At 38.4% G+C, this 20,762-nt stretch overlaps 1 protein-coding gene across 2 annotated transcripts in view; it reads left to right on the top strand.

Moving 5' to 3' along the window:
* Positions 1 to 11,013: 11,013 nt before the first annotated feature.
* AMMECR1 (AMMECR nuclear protein 1) overlaps positions 11,014 to 20,762 on the top strand; it is a 96,992-nt gene continuing 87,243 nt past the window's right edge. For both annotated transcript variants that reach the window (XM_059482740.1, XM_059482741.1), the window contains exon 1: positions 11,014 to 11,185. In XM_059482740.1, the coding sequence (XP_059338723.1) occupies positions 11,014 to 11,185 (172 nt within the window). The remainder of the gene's footprint in view (positions 11,186 to 20,762) is intronic.

The raw sequence follows: 20,762 nt of genomic DNA, 5'->3' as shown, positions 1-20,762 counted from the left end.
GCATTTCTGTGCACAGAAAAGTAACTAGTAAAGTATTTAATATATTGCAGCTTCTTCAATTCAACCTAGTTGCAGAAAATAGCTATTTTCTCTGTCGGTGCTTTTGGGACCAATTGCTGGGAGATCTCAGAAGCAGCACAGGAGTTACCAGCACAGAGTGAATAATCTCTGAGTGAATTGCAGTGCCTCCTAATGAAGTCTTTCTACCCCAATATTCAGCTATAAAATAAAGTGCTGCAGTAATTTCCTAACCTCCATATTATGCTGCAGCTACTTTTTCATGTATCTTCTTTTGTACAAAGCACGTTGAAGTGGGGAGTGATGTGAAGGTCAGATTTGTTTTGGAAAAGCCCAAAAGCTCTTTCTGCTGTTATTAGGAGAGCTGTGAGAAGGCCCAGTGGCAATGATATGTAGATAAACATCTGCATTCCTTACATACCACAATCATTTTTGCTTCAAGCAGAACTTCACACTTCCAGTGCTAAGCAGACTGTGTATGTGCCCACTAGACATCCAAATGCTCTCTTCCCCATTTGGTGTCAGGTATCCATTTGATAATTTGCTTTTGCATTATGAAGAGCTATGACTGATTCAGTGATCCTCTAGATTTGTGAAAGCTCTCTTGCATGCTGAGCAAACACTTAGTCCTTTTACAATACTGTAGGAGCTGATTCTTTAGTAAAAAACATTCCACTACCATACAGTCGCATTGCAAAGATCCTCAACTATTTTATGCACTCCCTACTCAAAAAATAAATAAAGATTGAATTTCATTCCTGAGCCCAGGATCCTCTTGCACTATACAAATGTAAGTATTTAATTTGGCTTCCCTGTTTATGTTAGTTTGTTTTAGTTGCTCTGTGTCTTACTCAAACACAAGAATGCAGTATAATTTTACTTACTCAGAACTGTGTGTCTTTGGCTGCTTTTTGCTTCACAGTAAAAAAAACCCAGGTTTTAAAGAAGGTCTAAAAGTGTTTTTTGTTCTTTAGTTGTGAAACTAAAAACTAGACAAACAACCAAAAGAAATTTCATACCGAGAGCCTGCAAATAAAGGCATAGACTTAAAAAATGAACTGTTTGTAGTATTGGGGAAAGGAAGCAGGTTGCCAGCCTGCAGAGATTGTTGCTCCCCCCTGCAGAAAGATGTTGGAGGTTAGAACAGTGCAGTACCCACTCCAAAACTCCCTTGCCAGCATAAATCGGTTTATGGCAGGTACAGGGGAGAACAGGACAAAGCTACATAACAGTGATGGGGGAACTTTCCCTGGGAAAGTTTATTCTAACCCAAGAGATCTGGGAAGTACCAAAAAGCTGTTCCAGCTCTCACTGTAGGAAATGGGAGGAAATGGAGCTGCTAGCTGTAGAAGGAACTGCCACAGGTCATAGGAGGTTGTCTCAGCACAGCAGCACTCACACCCAGCAGCAGGACTGACAATCCCAGTCACTGAGTCAACTAGGTTGGAAAAGACCTCCAAGATACTCAAGTTCAACTTTGGATTGATCACTATTTTGTCAACTAGACCATGGCACTAAGTGCCATGTCCAGCTGTTTCTTAAACATGGTGATTCCACCACCTCCATGGGCAGCCCACTCCAATGCTTTACAACTCTTTGTATGAAGAAATTCCTCCTGATGTCCAACCTGAACCATCCTGGTGCTGCTAGAAGCCATGTCCTCTGTTCTGTCACTTTCTGCCTGGGAGAAGAGGCCAACCCCTACCTGTTTACAACCTCCTTTCTCAGATCATCACAGATCTCAAAGGCATGAGTAGAGCTTAAAGATGCAGGAACAGCATCTGGGACAATATGGAAGAAACTTTGTGACTGGTGCTACTTCTGGAATCTTCACTTAGATCCATATTAGTTTACAAGTACATAAAGTTTCCCTAAAGACATTGAGGATTCTCCTATGAAATGTGGTTTTTCTGGCAAGGTAAACTTAAGCAATTGCTCACATCCAGGTCCACATCATGCTGGAGAGCTGACAGCTTTTCAGTGCAAAGTGCACGGTCAGGGTCAGGGCTGGAATGTGAAGCTCAGCCCTTCCCAGACTCAGGGAGTGTCTCTGAGAGCCAGCCTAGCTGAGGGAAGCTTAGGGCAGCCCTGTAGGTGCTTCTGCCTATTTCTGTGAATTATGTTAAATGAATAACAACCAAACCAAAATAAATCTCCACAGGAGACTGAAAGCAGCAGCATCTAGTGCAATTAGTCAAATAATCAGAAGTAGCTCCCAATTTGGAGATGTTCTTAGTTTTTAGACGCCTGAGAAAGATGTACCGCATAGAAGCCTCATTTGCCATATTTTAAAACACTGATTGTCTTATGTCAACTTCTACACCTCAAAGAGCTCTATCTAGCCATAAAAAGCTGAAGAATTTTACTGAAATTACTGTAGTTACAGATATTTACATTTCATAATTGTTTAGAAATGAAAATTGGGTCATAAAAGTATTTGAAATGAAAATTTATTCTGAGTATTGTTCTAATGATTGGTTGCTTATGAGCACTGTGCAAAAAACTGATCCTATATTCAGTTTTAAAATGGATGTACAGCAAGCATTACCTTAGCAAAATAAGGAATAGTCAAAGAGGAGGAACATAAAGCAGAGGCACACCCTTCTGAGACAGAATGCAAAGCAACACCCATGAGAAATAAATAATTGTTCACAAATTTTATACCATACAGTTTTCTGTTTCAGGGGATAATACATGAATATTTTGCAGATGCCATATACAGGGGGAGTGGAAAATCTTGTAGTAAATAAAATAAATTAGGAAACAGTTCTTAAAAATCTCATAATTTCTTTACTTATGTTAGCTGTTGCAACAGGAAGAGTGACCAAGTCAACCGTCTCTTAACCATTTATGAAGAGCCAAAAAGAAACTGGAGAAATGTGGACACATGAATGTTAACATCACTGAGACAAAAATCAAAGTAAAAACAGGGGTTTCTTAATTAAATATTGATAATAAAACTAAGAAGCCACCAATATCCTTGAAAAGTACCCCGTTTAAACTCAGAGAGGTTACACTCACAGACCTTAAGGTCTCATACTCTTATTATTTATACCAGGCTGCCCTCTAGCAACGAAAACCAGTGCACAGCATTCATGAAGGGTTTTCTCATAACACAAGTTGGTTTTCCCTTTCAAAAAATGTTTGCTATTTGCCTCTGCTTTAATCTGCATTTTAAAGCTCTTATTTGGTAATTTTTCTCATTAGTTTAATAGAAACAGCAAAATTGGCTACTTAATTGCAATGGTTAAAGCTAAACATATTTGGAGACAGCAACTGTTTTATAAAGAGATATATATGTACATATATATATATGACAGATCTTTGCTCCATTAGACCACCTTAATCCCTGCTGTATTATCAGGGAATCTGGTTCCAGCCTTTTCTAACTCAGTCCAAACTGCACTGTAAGAAAAGCAGTCTAGTGCTGGCGGACTCCACAGTGGTTCTCCACATCTCCAAAACCTGGCAGGATCTCATAATTCTTTCTAGCACAATTTGTACAACTTGTAGGGTATATTCCAGTCCAAGACTGGAACTATAAACCCCCAGCACACAAGACCACACTCATGGGGTCTGACACATCCCAACCCATTTTGCCCCTCCCACACCTTTCCCTGCAAAAATTATGATCACTGTCTGCTGCTAACTCAATCTACCTGGAAATTAATATGCCAATAAAATACATAGTCATTGAATTAAAATAAATTCTTATTTTTTAAGGGAAGTCATAGAACAAATAGTTGTTGCTACGTTTCTTCTTTGGCTTGATAAAATATATGAAAATTCCCAAGCCCTGTGTTGGTATTCAGGCCCTAGGCTAGGAAGGCATTGCAGAACATATTCATCTCTAAGCCACCTTGAATAGAAGTCAGTAAGAGCTAAAGACAGGCTTACAGACCTTTCCAAGTGCCTGATCTAAACTGGAGTTAAGATTCTGGTCTCTAATTGAGTTGAAAACCACTGCAAAAGGGCTTCATTTAGAAAATCTTGTTCAAATTAAAAGTAATCCAAACTGGCTTCAGTCCTAAACTGGCAACATAGTTAAATATTCTGATTAAACAGCTTCTATGATTACAAACAATAAATCATCACAAATTTTCTGTTAAAAGAAAAAAAAAGAGTATCTGAGGAAAAGTACAAAAAATGCTGACAAAACAACAAAGGTGAGCTGGCAGCCACTGGGCTACGGGAGGCTCTTCAGCTACCTGCAAGACCAAACTGTTCTTTGAAATGATGCACAGTTGGAAAGTTATAGCAAAGTAAAGGTCACACGTCAACAGAAACATAATTCAAAAGGCAAAGAAATTTGTATTTTACAGAGTATACTCCCTAAGGACTTAGCAAAAGATCACTGCTGTCATATTGAGCTGAGGAAACACTGAGGAAGACATCAGTAAGATGCATTTGGCTCGCTGCTTCTCTCCCTGCCACTACCCCAAGCTGAATTAGCTGCCACAGCTATAGCACCCAGAGGCTGGGGGACTCGAGATGGCCAAAGTGACCTACATGTCCTTCTTCCCCTCCTTCCTTTCAGCATCTTTTGTGGACAGCTGAAGTGGAGGGGTTACAACTACCAGGATAGCACTTTGCACTAGAATATCTCAGCTGTGTGTTGGAGGAGGCTTTTGTGCTGCCCAATAGGACAGCAAGGTTGATCATTACACATCCAACATTAAATAAACATATGAGGGGTGAAGGCATGGTAATGTATCTGTCTCATGGACAGTGGTGTACTGACACTTCCTTTTAGAGTAAACTGCTGCTTTGCATCTACTGTGAACTTCATATTAAACTCAAAGCATTTCCATTGACCTTTCCCCCATAAATTTAAACCTTGGGAGGGGTTTATATGTGACACTATTGAAAAGCATGTTGCAGTAGTGGAAAAATATGTTACATGGAACAAATCAGTAGGTTAAAGCCTCCACTCTATTTTTCCAAAGAAATACTCTTTTCCATTAACCATGGGACTGGAATCCTGTACCACAGTCTTTCAGGCTGATTATGTGGAACTGCTTTTAAATATTACTTTTGAATTTCTCTTTTTAACTAACCAGTGGGACATTCTTAAAATACCATCAAATTATTTCTCTTGAATAATATAAATAATGACACTTCTTCAAATGTTCTTGCCCACACCCAATTTTCTGGGAATTACATCCACTAGGGATTCACACTGGATAATTTTTCAGTGTGTTACAACCAATAATTGTCAAATAGCACAGTTAAACCTTAAATAGGATTCTACAGGCCTCAAGCAAAATTCTTACTGAAGTCATGAGAAATCTTTCTTGAGAAAAGACCAAGGGCTAAAACTGTTGAAGTAAAGAATAATTTTATGAAGCCCTGCTGGCCAGTTTACACATTAGATAAACTGGTGTTCAAACAGAGGTTATTTGGACAGGAATGGAAAAACTTTAACAATTAGACCTTATTCAGCTACTGCAAAATCTCATCTCTGGAAATCAAAAGTTTGCATATATACAGGGACACAAGAAAGTCCTAGTACTGAAAAAACTTATGAAAATTACATTGATTCAAAATAATAGTTAAATATAATCCTAATAGTGCTGAATGAAGTCCTACTGCAATACATACTTATCTTCAGGTACATGCTCCAGTTCTTTCCTGATTCAAGATATTAAAGAACACAAAGTTTTCTCTTAACATTACTTTCTAAACTGAGAAATACAAAACTTCAAGAAGAGCTGTAGCCACAGATGTTTCACAGTCATAGGAAAAGCAGCATGAGCTGATAAAAATACTGCTTCTACAGAGAAATCAGATGCAGAATAAAGTGCTCCAAATGACAGAAAAGGCAGCAAGGAGTCTCTGAGGTAAACAATGGTACACACCACGAAACTCCAATTTCTAACACTGCATCTTATTCCTCTTATTTTGTCTTTTTTTCTTATTCATAAAAACACTACCCTATCTCAAAGGCCTAATATCAAACTGCTTTGCTATGCATACTTTCCCAGGATATGTAGATAGTCTGACTGCAGGCAGCAGAGATATAAAAAGTATGTTTAAACAAGAGGGACCTCTAAGCCATCTTAGAAGAGAATCACTGCATGGAAACAGATAATGATGCTGAGAGAAGGGAAAGGCAATGCAGCAGCTGCAATAGCCAATTTTCCCCACAGATAAAATACCAGACAGAATGACACTGATGGGCTTCAGGCTGTAGCTGACTTTTAATGGAACCTTTCCTGATTGGTACACTTCAGAGTAAAATCAAGTTCAACAACAAAGCCCTAACTCTTGTCACAGAAGTCTGTGCATTAGAAACTGGGTTAATCACAACTCTGAAATAAAGATTCTTTCATTGTGTAGCTCATCTCAAGAAAGGATGTATCAATTACAAAACTTTCCTTCCTCACACATCTGAAATGTGTAAGTTGAGAAATAATTACTTGGATTTATACTACCCAATGGAGTAGAACAGGACTACTTTGCTCAGCATTTTCACTACCATTTGGAATAAAATTTTTGGTAATGGGTGTTGTTAGTACTCAGGAGTAGGTTGCTATGGAGTATTCTAGTTTGTCCTATTGTACATATAAAACTGAACAAATACAGTAAGGCCAAATTGAACATTTCATAGAATGCAGATAAGTGTGGATTTGATGGTTGCTAATAGCAATTTCTTAATACAGTCTCTCACTTTGCTATGGCAAACCTGCAATTCTTGGGCCAGGCAGATGCAGAATGTATCAAATTAGTACCTTAGGGCAAGGAATACAATGGGATGTTTCATTATAAACTCAGGGAAGCAAACTGCATCCTTGACATACTCTGCTTCCAGATATTGCTGAGGCAATTGATAATTCTTTATGTCTCATGTGAGGATCACCAGAGGAAATCTCTGGAACTAGTCATTAATCAAACAAAAGCATAACACAGAGCTAAAATTTTCGAAATGGTGCCAAAAGCGTTTGTGGAAATTCGCAATGACAACTGATGAGAAACTCAATGCCTAGAGGGAGGGAGGGTTGTGGCTTTCCTCTGGTTTTGTTTAGGTTTTTTTAATTTTGTTTTTTGCTGATTGCTACAGAATTGTTACAGGGAAAATCTCCCAGTCAAGCCTTTGTAGAAAATAAAATCCATTTTACAAACAGTTTCTATTATACTGGCAATTTTCCTGTAGTTATAGAGAATGAGATTTATCCATTCCAACAGTAGGTTTCCAGCTAAAGAAGAAAACCAAAATATAAGGCAACAGAATGGGTCTGGAATAGAGCAGGGTGGGATGAGCCACAATCAGAATGCACTTGACAAGAGAAAAAGGTATTAAATTGGCTTTAAAACACAAAGGAGAATGTCCCAGACAGTAGAGCAAAAGGCAAAAAATAGGAGAGAAAAAATGAATGAAGAAACTCTGGTAGATAGCAACAACTGCCTGTGTCTAATTAGCTTTAGCTAAAATGGGAGAAATATATTCTAACAAGCCCTTGTGAATCAGCTGGCAGGTGAAAGACCTCACTTCTCTGGTTCCTGCCATAAAATGATACATTTTGCACATTTTGTACATTGCCTAGAGAAACAGGGCTAGCTATGGGACACTACAACATGAAAAAAGCCTCAGATTTCCCTATGCTACCAAACCTAGATCCTTACTGTCCAAACAACCCAGACAGATGCAGTCTTCAAGGCACTAATACTTATTCTGATGATACTCCCTAGTCTTTTTTTTAAATTCCAAGTTACTTCAGGTAAATTCATCCTTAAAGTTTTCATGCTGCAGTGTCAGCTACAGTGCTTTTTCTCTTCCCACTGATTTTACCAGGGCTGGCGTTCAAAGCCTAATTTCAAATTATGGTGACAGCTTCGAATAATGCAAAGTGCCATTTTTGCACCAGCTCTATCATTGAGATAAAAAGATAATTATCTGCCAATCCACTGGAAATCCTCCCACTTCAGTGATTTATATGTGCCAGACAATTTTGAAATTCATGTTACAAGGAGCTCCTTAAAAAAAAGAGACTACCTCATAAGAAAAACAATTGGTGACATCCTGCCTAGTGAAGCTCAACAAGTTCCTGTAATGGAATTCCCATTTACACCCACACCAGTCTGGTGACTCAACTGCACTGGTGGAAACAAGAATTTGTTTCTACACATCAACCAGCACTTACAGGCAAAGACTCTCACACATTCCTGGATGCTCCAATCCAAACCCTGATGTGCAGACAGACACAACCAGAGATGATTTATGGATCACACTAGAGTCAGGGTAGGCACACAGATAAATCAGTCCTGGTAGGACAGCACCAGTTCCAGGTACTTTGCCACTTCTTTCCAGGGAAATGAAAGACAAAAGCCACAAAAGCTTACACTAGGTGTTCAGGCAAAACTGAATTCATATGGTATTAAAGCGACTGAGATGAAGAAAAGAACAAGAACATTCAAACATTTAACTCTTAGGAGCACAGTTAGATAATTTAGAGGAATCATGACCTAAAGCATCATGCTTAGGTGTATTTTCTCCATGCATCTATTGGATAAGAAACATTAGCATTATAGTCATAAGGACAATGAATGTATGCTAATGCCTTTGTTTCCATGCCAAACCACCCATCTGGTCTCTGCTCAGAATTCTATCACACTCCTTTCTTTTCACTTTGTCCTATGCTATATTTAAGTCAAAAATACAAAACTATGCATTATCACATACATGTAATTTATGATCTAGACTCTCAGAGTTAATAAAATTCACAATAACAAAGAGAGAATGGTTTTGAATACTAAGTTTCCAATTGTTCGAGATGTAGCACTGCTTTCTTGCGTTTATTGTGTTATTGTGTCGCATTAGCAACCTCTTCATAACAAGAAAAGACAAAGCATTTGAATTAATTACCTCATCATCGGGGGGGGGGGGAAAGAATTTCATTTTTTAATGCATAGTTCATTCATCTGCTAACACATGAGACACTAATATTTCCTCATGCTGATATATCACTAGCACCACCATGCCTGATAAGTTACCTACTAGTCATCATTACTACTGGATTTAGGTTTCATTATTTTATTATAAAGATGCCTACAAAGTCTTTTTTATTATCACTTGCTGCTTCAAATATGGGAACAGAAGTTTGCATTAGAAGTTTTTGGGATATTAGTAATCAGACTTCCTGCACTCACCATGAAATTTATGTGATATATTTATAAATTGACACTAGATGTGTGTAAGTGCTTCCTGCCTGTTGTCTGAGAGTGAATGTTGCAACATGAGTCATAATTATTAAGGCCATAATTTATGATATTCTACTCCTCCTTTTGGTCAGCAGAAGTACCTCAGAAAGGCCCTGCTGGGGTAATTCATCTGTATTTATACAGATGAAATGACCAGCCTGCTTCAGGGATTGTCTCCTCTTCTAGCTTCTAGGAGAACATTTATGATTGGATCAGTTAGAACTGAGGACAGATGAAAAGACCTGATAATGGGCCTTTTTCTCCAAAACACCTACAAAAGGAACCTTCATAGTGCGGCATTCTCAGCTGCCCTTGTACATGCGCAACTTAAATGGCCATTTATTGTCACAAGACAAATGCTTGTCTCCTCAGCCCCAGAGAATGTCATTATGTGTATGAAACTACAGCTATCGGTATATATGAAATACATTCACATATTCATGGCATCTTTAAGATAAAGTGCTCAGACACTCTTAAGTACAGCTTCATTGCATCAAGTAGACAGTCCTACCATGATGATGAAGTGATCACACACCATTATGTTTGAAGCATAGTAAATATTTTGTTCTCCCTATGATTCCATTATTCTTTTGCACATATCAAAAAACTGATGTTAAACCAAAAGCACATCCTGAATTAATGGTGATATTCAGCTCTTATCTCAGATGCACAATTGCTTTCCAAAGAAGTAGCTTCTCATAATCCAGTCCCATGAGGCTTAAATCTAACCCAGTTACAGTACTGAAACCTTTTCCCTTTTCGCTGTCAGTACAAAGAAAGCTGGGGACTAGCTCCTAGTCCATGCTCTGGCAGCTTTAATACTGGCCTAAGTAGGTTACTGAGGGTTACTTTTGGCACTGCTTGGGAAACTTAACTGATGTCAAGCCAATGTACCCCACATTCTGCCAACTGCTTCTCGTTCTCTTCTAAATCAAGAAGTACCATTAAAAGTGCCAGGGAGAAAGCTGAGGACTGGGATAAAGCACATTATGCTCTAGCGACCTGTGTAAGCACAAGGGATCCACAGGGAGCACTTACAGACCAGAACAACCTGGAGTAGCTACTGTAATTTGTTCTGGGCACCATATAGAGACGCCATTGTCTCCTCCAAAACTGTGCCAAATACTCTGGAAAATCTTGACATTTTGTCCTTAAGTCACTGTTTGCAGAAAAATTCCTAAATATTGTGTTTGCCTTCCTTCCTGCCTCCATCCATCCATCCATCCATCCATCCATCCATCCATCCATCCATCCATCCATCCATCCATCCCTCAAAACTTTATCTGAAATCCCTTTCACCCTGTAGAAACATAAACAACTTTGAGTATTTAGCTTACACCCTACACCAGTCTGAGCTTTCCAGAAGTCAGAGATCTGCAAAACCTCAGCTTCCTTTACTGCTGTGAAATTTTGGAAATATGGTGCTGCTGCAAAATATTGTCAATACATTACAGGTGAAAGAAGGATTTTTTGGATCATATTTCCTTTTCCATCTGATATTGAAGAACTTTCTTCCATTCTGAACTCTTAAGGGTTAACTGGCATTGGGTGGAGGAGGGGGAAATCAGAGGTCAGCTCATGTTCTGATATCAGTGAACTCACAAGTTACTCCTTAAGCATGTGGTTTCATCCTAGGTTCTTCCTGCCAGCAATTTCTCACTTTAATCATACACCCACAGCAACCCAGATCTTTAAATTCAGCAATTCTTTCTCAGGTTTCAGCAAGTCATTGGCAGCCTGAGCTATTTTTGGGATATTTTCTCTACTGCAGATGCAGCTTAGGAAAACGCAGGGAGCATGCTAAAGACCTGCAGCTATTTGCCTTGTACAATTTGCTCATTTCTCTTTATTTCTCTGTTTTCCTGCACTCATCACTTAAAGGACAACCTTTCTTGCAAACAAAATCCCTGGAGCCTGATTAGAGGGACTGAAGGCTCCCAGACACGGATTGCCTGCCAGCCACAGCACGGTAAGGACATGGACACTTTTGGCTAGCCTTGCATTGCAGCTTTTTAAGCTTTGCTGAATGTTTATTTGTGTCCATCGCTTCCAAATCAACACTGCTGGCATGGCAGGCAGTCTCCAGCTCCCGGGCTCCATTTTCATTCCCTAAAATCCTCAGCACTTGTAAGTAACACATTTATACTCACCGTCTCTTTGTGTGTTTTAGAAATCAATGACTGACACTAATTTTGATCAGTTCTATGGGTCTGGGATTTTTCTTTACATTTTACTATCTTTTGGACATCTGTAATTTGCAATCCTGATTGAAACTGTGGATATTTTATTGCCTGATCTTCCCTGTTGAAGGTATATTGTTAATTTTGGTACTTAGCTCAGCAAATTATTCAAATCAGGGAATGGTTTTATGTACGGTAGATGGAAATGTTATAAAAAAGCCCTGCTCCTGATGATTTACAGCTTTATACATTGCCTTCCTGTCTTGTGCTCTGGCTCTGCTTTAATACCTTGAGGCTGCTGGAGCAGTACACTAACACTACAAAGGAATTGACAGCATAAAACCAATGCAGCAGCCAGAGCTTTACTAAAAATGACTCAATTTTATCATGCAGTTATTTTATTTGCTCACAGAAATGCACCAAGTAACCCCTGCAAGAATGGTGGAATTTCAATCTATTAATGTACTTTGGATTTAGTAGATTCAGGATCAGGCTCTGAAGGTGGTATTTTTATTTCTAAAAGTCTCTTAACAATTTTGAGGCAATTGCTGTTATATTGTCAATGTTGCTTTGAACATAAGGCTGATACCTGAGCCTGGGTCTCTCATGCAGCTTGTGAGTCTGCCTCAGTTTCACTGAAATCCCTGATACTAAACTAGCTGAATGATAAATAGGTATCAATCCTTTGATCTTCAGTTCAATTTTATACCAAATCCCAAATGTTAGTACTCAGGTTGCTTGAAATCCTGAGATTCAGCACATTTCTCAGAGACCACAGGAGGAAAGATGGATGTAGTAAAAGTTAGCAAAGCACTCAATTGTTTACTGTTAACAGAGAAACTGTTATGTCATTAGACAAGTTACAGAGCACACATGTAAAGCTAGATCACACATTTCTCTCTCAAAAAACCAATGTTGCTCTCAGCACAAACAGAAGTCAGGTGAAGGAAGTTTCACAAACAGGACAGGTTGTGCAGAATTGAGTCTTTTGGGAATTCAGTGAGATAAACCCAATACAGGAATTATACTTGTACAGAAAACCATTCAAGTGGTGCTTGTTGGGGCTCATTTTAGAAAATGTTGTCCTAAATTGTGCCACTGATAAAAATTATTATTAAAAAGACAATGCTTGTTATCACAAGGTGTGCAGAAAGGAAATAATCTGAATAATGAAAAAACAGATTACACATAACTGTTTCTTTTGAAAACAAACTGTTGCATACAGGAATTCTCTGGAAATTTAAAACCTTGTTTTTGTTAGAGGAGGAATATGGACCATAAAGATTAGGAACTCTCCAGACCTTCCCAACTGAGCATACACTCTTACTATGTTAATACACTCGTTTTTTGGCATGCATATATACCAAATCAGGCACACACAAGATACCAAAAATTACTTTATTCTATAAATGAACTAATTTATAATTCAGCAGCAGCACTGCATAACTCGCACTTGAGGATCCTTGCCTAGAAACCAGAACATAAAAAAGACTAATGGATATCAATAACAGCAAAGGCTGAAGTGGAACCCATGCTGATGTAAAGAAACACTTGTTTTAGAGTCAGAACATGAGTCAAAAACTTGGTTATTCCTCAGAATATCACAGAAGTGGGTCCCTCTAATTTTAGCGACATTCTCAGACACACTAAAGCTGCAACACGATACTGTACATGAACACAGCCATGGTAATTGGCCAGTTATATTCCATTCAGCTTGCTTGGTTTTTTGACATTTACACTACAATTTCAGCTTAAAAATCAGTTTAGAAAAGGTTACTTGGTCCTGTACTACTCTGCAATTGGCTAGACTAAAAGCACCCATCGTTTCAATGGCCCCACTAACATGCAGTAACTTACTACACTGCAACAATCTGATCAGATGGCTGAGCCCTTCATTAAAATTGAAGGGACAGTTTAATTTTTCCTGTCTGTCACTTTGCACCAAATTAATTCTATTAAATCCAGTTGAGGGACTGCATTGAAAGAGGAATCATCAACAAAGAGTGAATAGTAAAAGTTCCTCAAGGACTGGGTCTGAATTTTAATAGTCATACAGAGCAGGGCTCTGCAACAAAAAACTGACAAATTTAGTGGTGTGCTGGTGTATGTTGGGAGGCAGCATCGGTTTAGGGGAGGAATAACACAGAATTGCAGAAATAAGAAAAAATGTAGTAGGAAATGAAGGTCTCATTGGAGGCAGGAATAAGTGGCCAAGGGGCAGCTGAGGTGAGAGGCTGCAGACCTGTATGTGAGGAGGCAGGAAGCCCTTGCTTGGGCAGCCCTTGCAGCTGGGCATTGTCTCCCCAGAGCTGTTGAGCCCTGGCAGCACCAGCACTCCCCAGCCCTCTCCCAGATGGCAACAGCAGGATGAGAATGCCCTGCAGCCTGTTTCTCTTGAATCCTCCCATCTCCATTTCTTCCCACATCATCCCACAGCTGGATTAGGCCTTGGCCCACTTCTGGATCTCACTTCAACCTAAACCTGAGCCTAATAAGAGTTAGAGAAGCACCAAGGTAATAAGGGCTGCTTGGGAAGGCTCAGAGAGAGGCTACAGGGCCTGGACAGCAGGGTGGAAGTAACAGAGAAATGAATGGAGAGGTAACAGACATCCTGGAGGACTGTGCAAAGAGACAGGGAGACAAACAAAAGTGCAGCTGCTTCCACCTAACACTCTGAGTGTAAAACAGCCAAGAAAAAGACAAAACCATATTAGAGTACACCATTAAAGACAGAGATACTAGAGACAGTACAGCACTGATGGCATCCTATAAGTATGGGTCAGTCCCTAATTAAAACATCAGATAGTTTTTGTCACTCACAACACAGAAAGATAAATGTGTATCATAACAATGAGGCAGGAGTATGAAAGCTATTGGTAAAGACATCATCATGGAGATTAATTATTTAAGATGTATGAAAATGTTGGCCCAAGAACAAACAGATATAAATCAAACATAGCAATTAGAATTTGGAGAATACAATGAAGCAGTGAGATGGGAGCAAGAAACCTAATTATCAGGTTTTTATGATGAAGAATGATCAATTACCAAAAGCAATGTCTGTTTCTCCAAGTTGCTGCAACATTATAATCGCTCCTGGACTGTTTCTAGGTCGCTGTCATACATGTTAATTTAAGTAAGATACAAATCAGTCTCAGGGTGTGATGAATGGATAGGTGCCATAACTTACTTTAGCAATGTTGCTCCTTTTGACATCACTTCTCTCTCTGTACAAAGATTAAGATAACAAATGCAGTAATATCAGCCTCTTTCAGATACTCAAATAAAACTAGCACTTAAAGAAGAATGAATGGAGCAATCTTGGCAGCTGTTGAAATTCTGAAGAATCTTGGAAATCTGTTATGAGACTGTATAGATTAGGGTACTTTGAATGTATTTTAAGTGTAAATAAGAACCAAAAATTAACTTCCAGGTTAAGTTTTTCCTCTATTTTTTGAAAACCAAGTTGATTTGACCATTGTCATTAATGTTACATGAATTTTCATGATAATGCTTTGTACGCTGCAAATTAAATATAATCCCTGTTACCACCTTTTGGCATTTCTAGACATTGGCTTCAATTAAATAAAGCTGCAATGGATTCCTTAGCTGTCCCCATCAAACATGTCAACCCTTTAGTCAGTTCTTGTGGATATTTCTATAATCTTGCTGATGCTTGATTGACTTTTGTTTTACTACATATAATGATCAAGCTAGCAATCATAAGAAAGAGAATCACTAGCAAAGGCACCCAGAAGTTATATTTATACTTGAAAGTCCAAGTCACTAAGCTAAAGTCACTGGCAGATACTAATGATATACAGCAGCTCCTAACTCCAACTTACACAACTTATTATGCAACATCTTTTCCTCTGCCATGTCCTGTTAGTAACTGAAGCCACTAACTTTATCTAAAGCTAGATAAAATATAAAAACTCAAAGAATATGATATATCCATGCAGGAATGGTCTACTAAATATAAATACTACTTTTATCAAGGATAGAAAATGCAAGTAAAATTCGGTTCTCATTACCCTGCCTCACATTGATCCCTAAATCTTTTATGTTATGACTGTCTTTTTTGAGGCCAGACACAGTATTAACCTGTCAGTACTCAAAATTTGAAGGTTTTATGTTTGGCAAATGAAAACAAAAGGTCTCAGTCAGGAGGGAGGAAAGAGACTACTATCCTTAAGTATGAGAAAGCCTTCTGATAAGATATTGATCCAATCATATTTATATCTAATAATTTCACCATTTTAGAGATTGATGGAAACAAACAATATCTCAGTCTTGCAGAGCATGCTGACATCACATAGCCCCCAGTTTTAGTTCTTTAATGTAGTTTGTCTGTGCTGGTGTTATTAATAGACACACTAAAATGGGAACTTCGCCCTGGCTCAGCTTTGACTCACTGCATGGCCTTGGGCATCACATAACCTCTGTCTCCAGTTCTCTATCTGCATAATGCATTTGTCTATCTAGTGACTTTGCAGAGTCATGGGTCAAATAAATGAGTCACTTGACAGAATTTTTAAGTTGAAATACACTGGCTTCTCTTCTGCACTTTTATAATATATTTCCGTGAATTTTACCATAAACTCTCCTTTTTCATAAAGATAACAAAGTGTTTAAGCAAACAGAAAGAAGAACTATTTAACACTTCCAAACGAAAACCTCCTTGAACTAAAATAATGGAACCACAGCCACATAAGACAGTTTGTCATCTCACAGCCCCAAACACCTTTATCTGAGGCTTTATATAAAGTTCTTTACTGTCCAAGGGAGAGGGAAGAAAGAAGGAAGCCTAATTTCGCACCATGCAAAGAAATAGCAGATTACACAGCTAGTAAAATGTGCACTGCAAGTATGGTCTGGGCATAACAGATGGAAGAATCTATCAACCAAACTCCTTTATTACACTGGCAGTCAAAAGATCTGTATTTTTTTTTTTTAATCTAAACTGGTTCTGAGTGCAAGAGAGTCATATTCATTTGACTACACCAGAAGATAGAAATCCTCCATGTGGCTGAGATTACTTGACCACAGCTAATCGAGTTAGTTATACGCTTAGTTAATTTTTTTGCTTGTTGTCCATTGAAACTAATCAAATTTTCTGTAGAAAATAACTTCTCTGCTGCAGTTCTAATCCTTTGTGTCTTAAGGAAAGAAAAAAATCCTTCCATTAAGGCAGCCCCTGAGGGGACTTTTAAGGGACTGACATGTAATACTCAGATGTTCATTTGTTTGTAAGGGAGTCTAACCTAGATGCAAAACTGAATTACAGAGTCATCTGGCATTACTTTAAAATGTAAAAATGGACAAAGCAAGCGCATTAATTATCAAAAGTTGAAAAGTTCACCACTGATTATTGCTTCAGTGGATGCTGCATCTTTACAAAGCCCAGACATCCAGTGAACAACTGATGTCTCATTAGATACAAGCAATTGTATCTTTCAAGGTGGTGTTCTTGGATGCTCACTCATCCATTGCTGTCTTGTTTTTTCTTATGACTTGGTTAATTCTGCTTGGATTAGGGTTGAGATCAAAAAGGGGTCTTACATAAAGGAATACTCATAATCTAGGATGCACAAGGCATACACTGACCAGTGCTGCTGTACTGAGCAAGCAGTGAAGTGTTCCCAAATTAGTCCCTTTCAGCTCTGCTAACCAGGAGCATGGATCTCATGATAGCACAGCTACCAGAGAATGGTAAATGCCATTCCATGGCTAATTATATCCCTACAGAATAGTGAGAAAAAATAATGTATTGCCTAAATATATGTAGATAAATTTGTATGCACAACAGGTCTTGGAAGTACCTTGTCCATTCCACAAGAAAAAAGAATTCAGAACTCCACTAATTCATAGCTTGTGTTCTCATGGAATTTGGCAACAGCACAAAGAATAAAAAAACCCTCTAAAGCTGATCTAATCACTAATAATGACATAATTAATATGACATAACTAGAAATTTATGATAGATCTAGTCTGACAAGGGTATTTGAGGACAACAGATCAAATGAAGATGCAAAAAAACCAAGGTCTAATTCATTCCCAGTGTAAACTGGCAGTATTCCCTTTGACTTCAATAAGAGATTTACTTGTTCACTCCAGCTCTAATTTTTACTCAGCATCTTCCCAATATTTATGATTGAGTTGCACCAGCCTAAAAAGCACTCACTTTTAAATCCAAAGCAAGAACCTCCAGAGAGTGGGAAAGGCATATTTTCATATAATGTCTTCATTTAGATAGTGCATTTACGTTTACTTTTACTAGAATTACTTTCCCATATAAAGAAAAAAATTATTAAGAAAAAATTAACAAACTTCAGAGGCACAGCAGCAAAAGCCAGTCTAAAATATCTATGTGGCTCTTTTATGTCCAGATAACAAAAAAGTAACACGCAAGGAAGAAAGAAGGAATCATTAAAATAGACAATAATGAGAATTAATGAACAAACAGATACATGTAGATACACATAATCTTGTATTGTTTAAGCAGCAATGAGAAATTAAAACATTAAACCAGAAAGAGGTGCTTCTATGTTTTTGTTTTGTGGAAAATGGGATTTTTGTTTTCATTGTGACACAGCTCTTTGAGAGTTTCAAAACAGCAAATCTTGGTGAGGAAGGGAAATTTCGAGTTGTCCTAAATGAAATACATGAGTCATGTTAGTGTGTAAATTGCAGTAAAACACAGACAGATATTCCATCCTCCTTCAGCTCAAATGGTATCAGCAATGAGGCAAGAGGATCAGTAAGAGCTCACAGTCAACCCGAAAGTATTGCCACAGAAAATTCTTGATTCTGGAGAAAACACTTCACCATAGGTTGGACTGTGATGATAAAGTCTATATTTAAATTCTTCACTGTATTACCAGAGAGTTTTGCCACAGCATAGCCTGAAGTAAAAATGAAGAGAGAACTGAGGCAGCCAAGGGTCCATTATGTCTGCTGAGAAGACAAAACAGTGAATCATTTATGATAAGTTCAATAAGCAAAACCACTTTAAAACCACTGGTTTTAAAGCTTATCTAGAAATACATTTTTAATGTGGTTATTGATTTAGCATTTAATGATGGTTGATTAAAAGATGAGGTTGCCCAAGATCTGTATCCATTACTATTAAAAGATAAGTGTTGAGGACTTGTGGGAAAAAAAGGTGCTGTTTACTGACTTCCACATATTGCATAAAGATCATGGCCATGCCTCAATGACTCAGGTCAGGGTGTGTTGCCCAAAACTCTGTACAAATGTCAAGCAAGCAAAATTCCTGATTCAGTATTTTATATATAAAATATAAAGAAGAAATGTAAGTTTTATAAAAGCACAGGACTTGAATGGCAGTTTCTGAGCTGCCAGGTTACTTTCAATATTGATCAACTAAATTTTCATCCAGGGTAACTTGCTTCACATCAAAAAGGAAAGAAATGAACTGGGCTCCATTGTCTAAATGGCACTGCGAGCTTTTGCACTAGAGTGTATCAAGGCATTAGTGAGGGATAAACCTCTTCATGTGCTGTATCATTCAATTCAAACTATTACCAGGGCCCTGGGACAAAGACAAGTAGCTTGAATGTACCATTTATTTTTCTGATTTCCTGCTTGACTGCTAGAACTTGTCTTAAAGATTATACTACTAAGAAAAGGTCTCACCTCATTAGTCTGCTTATTGTTGTGCACAGGGAGTTTTATATGGATAGTGAACACAGGCATCCAGAAACAGTCCAGCCAATTTTAGGATCCATTACACTGTGCCTATATTTTCAGTTCAATGTCAATGCAACATCCCTTCCAGGCTAAGACTCTTACTTTGATGCAGTACAATAACCCTGCTATTTTGTATTGAAAAGTCAGCACTGCCAGTCAATGTATGTAAATCTGTCCTTTCCTGCTTCTCTCTCTGCTGGATGTCTGCAGTTGCACTAAAATTGGGGGGGGGGGGGGGGGGGGGGGGGGGGGGGGACGGGGAGAGGAAAGGGGAAGGGGAGCCACACACCTATACAAAAACTGCTGAAAATATACTGAAAATCTGTGCTGAGAATAGAGATGCTCCAGCATATTTAAAAAATCAGTTTAAAGAGAAACTATAAAAGCCCCTCTCTTTGATAGTAAAAAAAATCAGAACAGTTAAAATTAGAAATGCGTAGGCATAAAGCATTTCCAGGATCAAACAGAGTATGTTGAAATGTACACATTTGGTAATGCTAAAAATCAGGATCTGCCTCCATACTTTTCTGAATCAAGGTTTGTCCCCTTCTCCATCTGTAAAACTGCACTGATAGCACTCCCTCTCTCTTTTTGCTCACTTTTGTCTTTTCAGATTGCAAACTCTTATTAGCTGTTTTGACTACAGAAGTTCTTAGTAGAAGTTTTTCACTAACCATAATGTCATCTCCATGCTGAAGATTTTAGCTACTAGACCAACCCTAATAGCTTTTCTTTGAAAGACATTAAAAGCTAAACAAAAAGCAAACATCCAAACAACTACCTATATCCTATACCAAATCTGTGGTCATTTACATGCTGAAGTGATGTTGTGAATGGAGACACTTGATTTCATCATCTGCTTTACTTCTCCTAGGAAAGGTCTGATAAGCTTTTTTGGAAAACTGCAGCAGCTTTCTGAGCTTCCAGAGGTTGACACTGTTAGAGTGACAATGACTGAGCAAAAAAGCTTCTGAAATCCTTAAGCATTCACCCAAGTCAGCTATAGAGGGTCAATGGGAGAAGAACCACAGATGAGAAGATTCTGCCATTGAATTGCCCAGACCTGCCTGAGAAAATGAGAGTCTGATAGGGCATCTGGAGTTCTCATCACCTGCTCTGTAACTTTAGATGAAAATTTTGAACATCGTATCTATTTGAAATAAACTGATGGCTGACAAGAGAACAAGGAACAGGAAAGAAAAGAATAGGAACACAAAGTAGAAGGAAAAGATCTGTGACCAGGTCTCTTTTGCTCAGTGTATGCTGAGCTAATGATGCCTCATGCAGGTATCCCACAATCACACTAGAATTAAGAGATGCTGCTTTTCATGAACAGCCTGCTGAAATCACAGATCCCTACCCACTGTATTTTTGTCCCAAGGATTTAGAGTAAAGCACAGGCAGAGCATGCAGCAAGGCACAAGGTCCAGCACTGGCACAGTACAGGGAGGAGCTACACCCTCATACACTGACAGTCACCTGAAAACACACAGGTCACCTAAAAACTCCCAGGACAGTGTCTCGTGACGATTTCATAAACAGAATCGAGCAAGTGAAGTTTCTTCCAGTTCAATAACAAAATGAAAATGTCAGTGACAAGGAAGCACAAAACTCAGTTTATACAGAACACACAAAATACTTTCCTTTTTTTTT

This window comes from Ammospiza nelsoni, chromosome 15 (assembly GCF_027579445.1).
Source record: "Ammospiza nelsoni isolate bAmmNel1 chromosome 15, bAmmNel1.pri, whole genome shotgun sequence".
Classification (NCBI taxonomy): Eukaryota; Metazoa; Chordata; class Aves; order Passeriformes; family Passerellidae; genus Ammospiza; species Ammospiza nelsoni.
The sequence above is the reverse complement of the archived record's forward strand: the minus strand, read 5'-3'. Positions and strand labels throughout refer to the sequence as shown.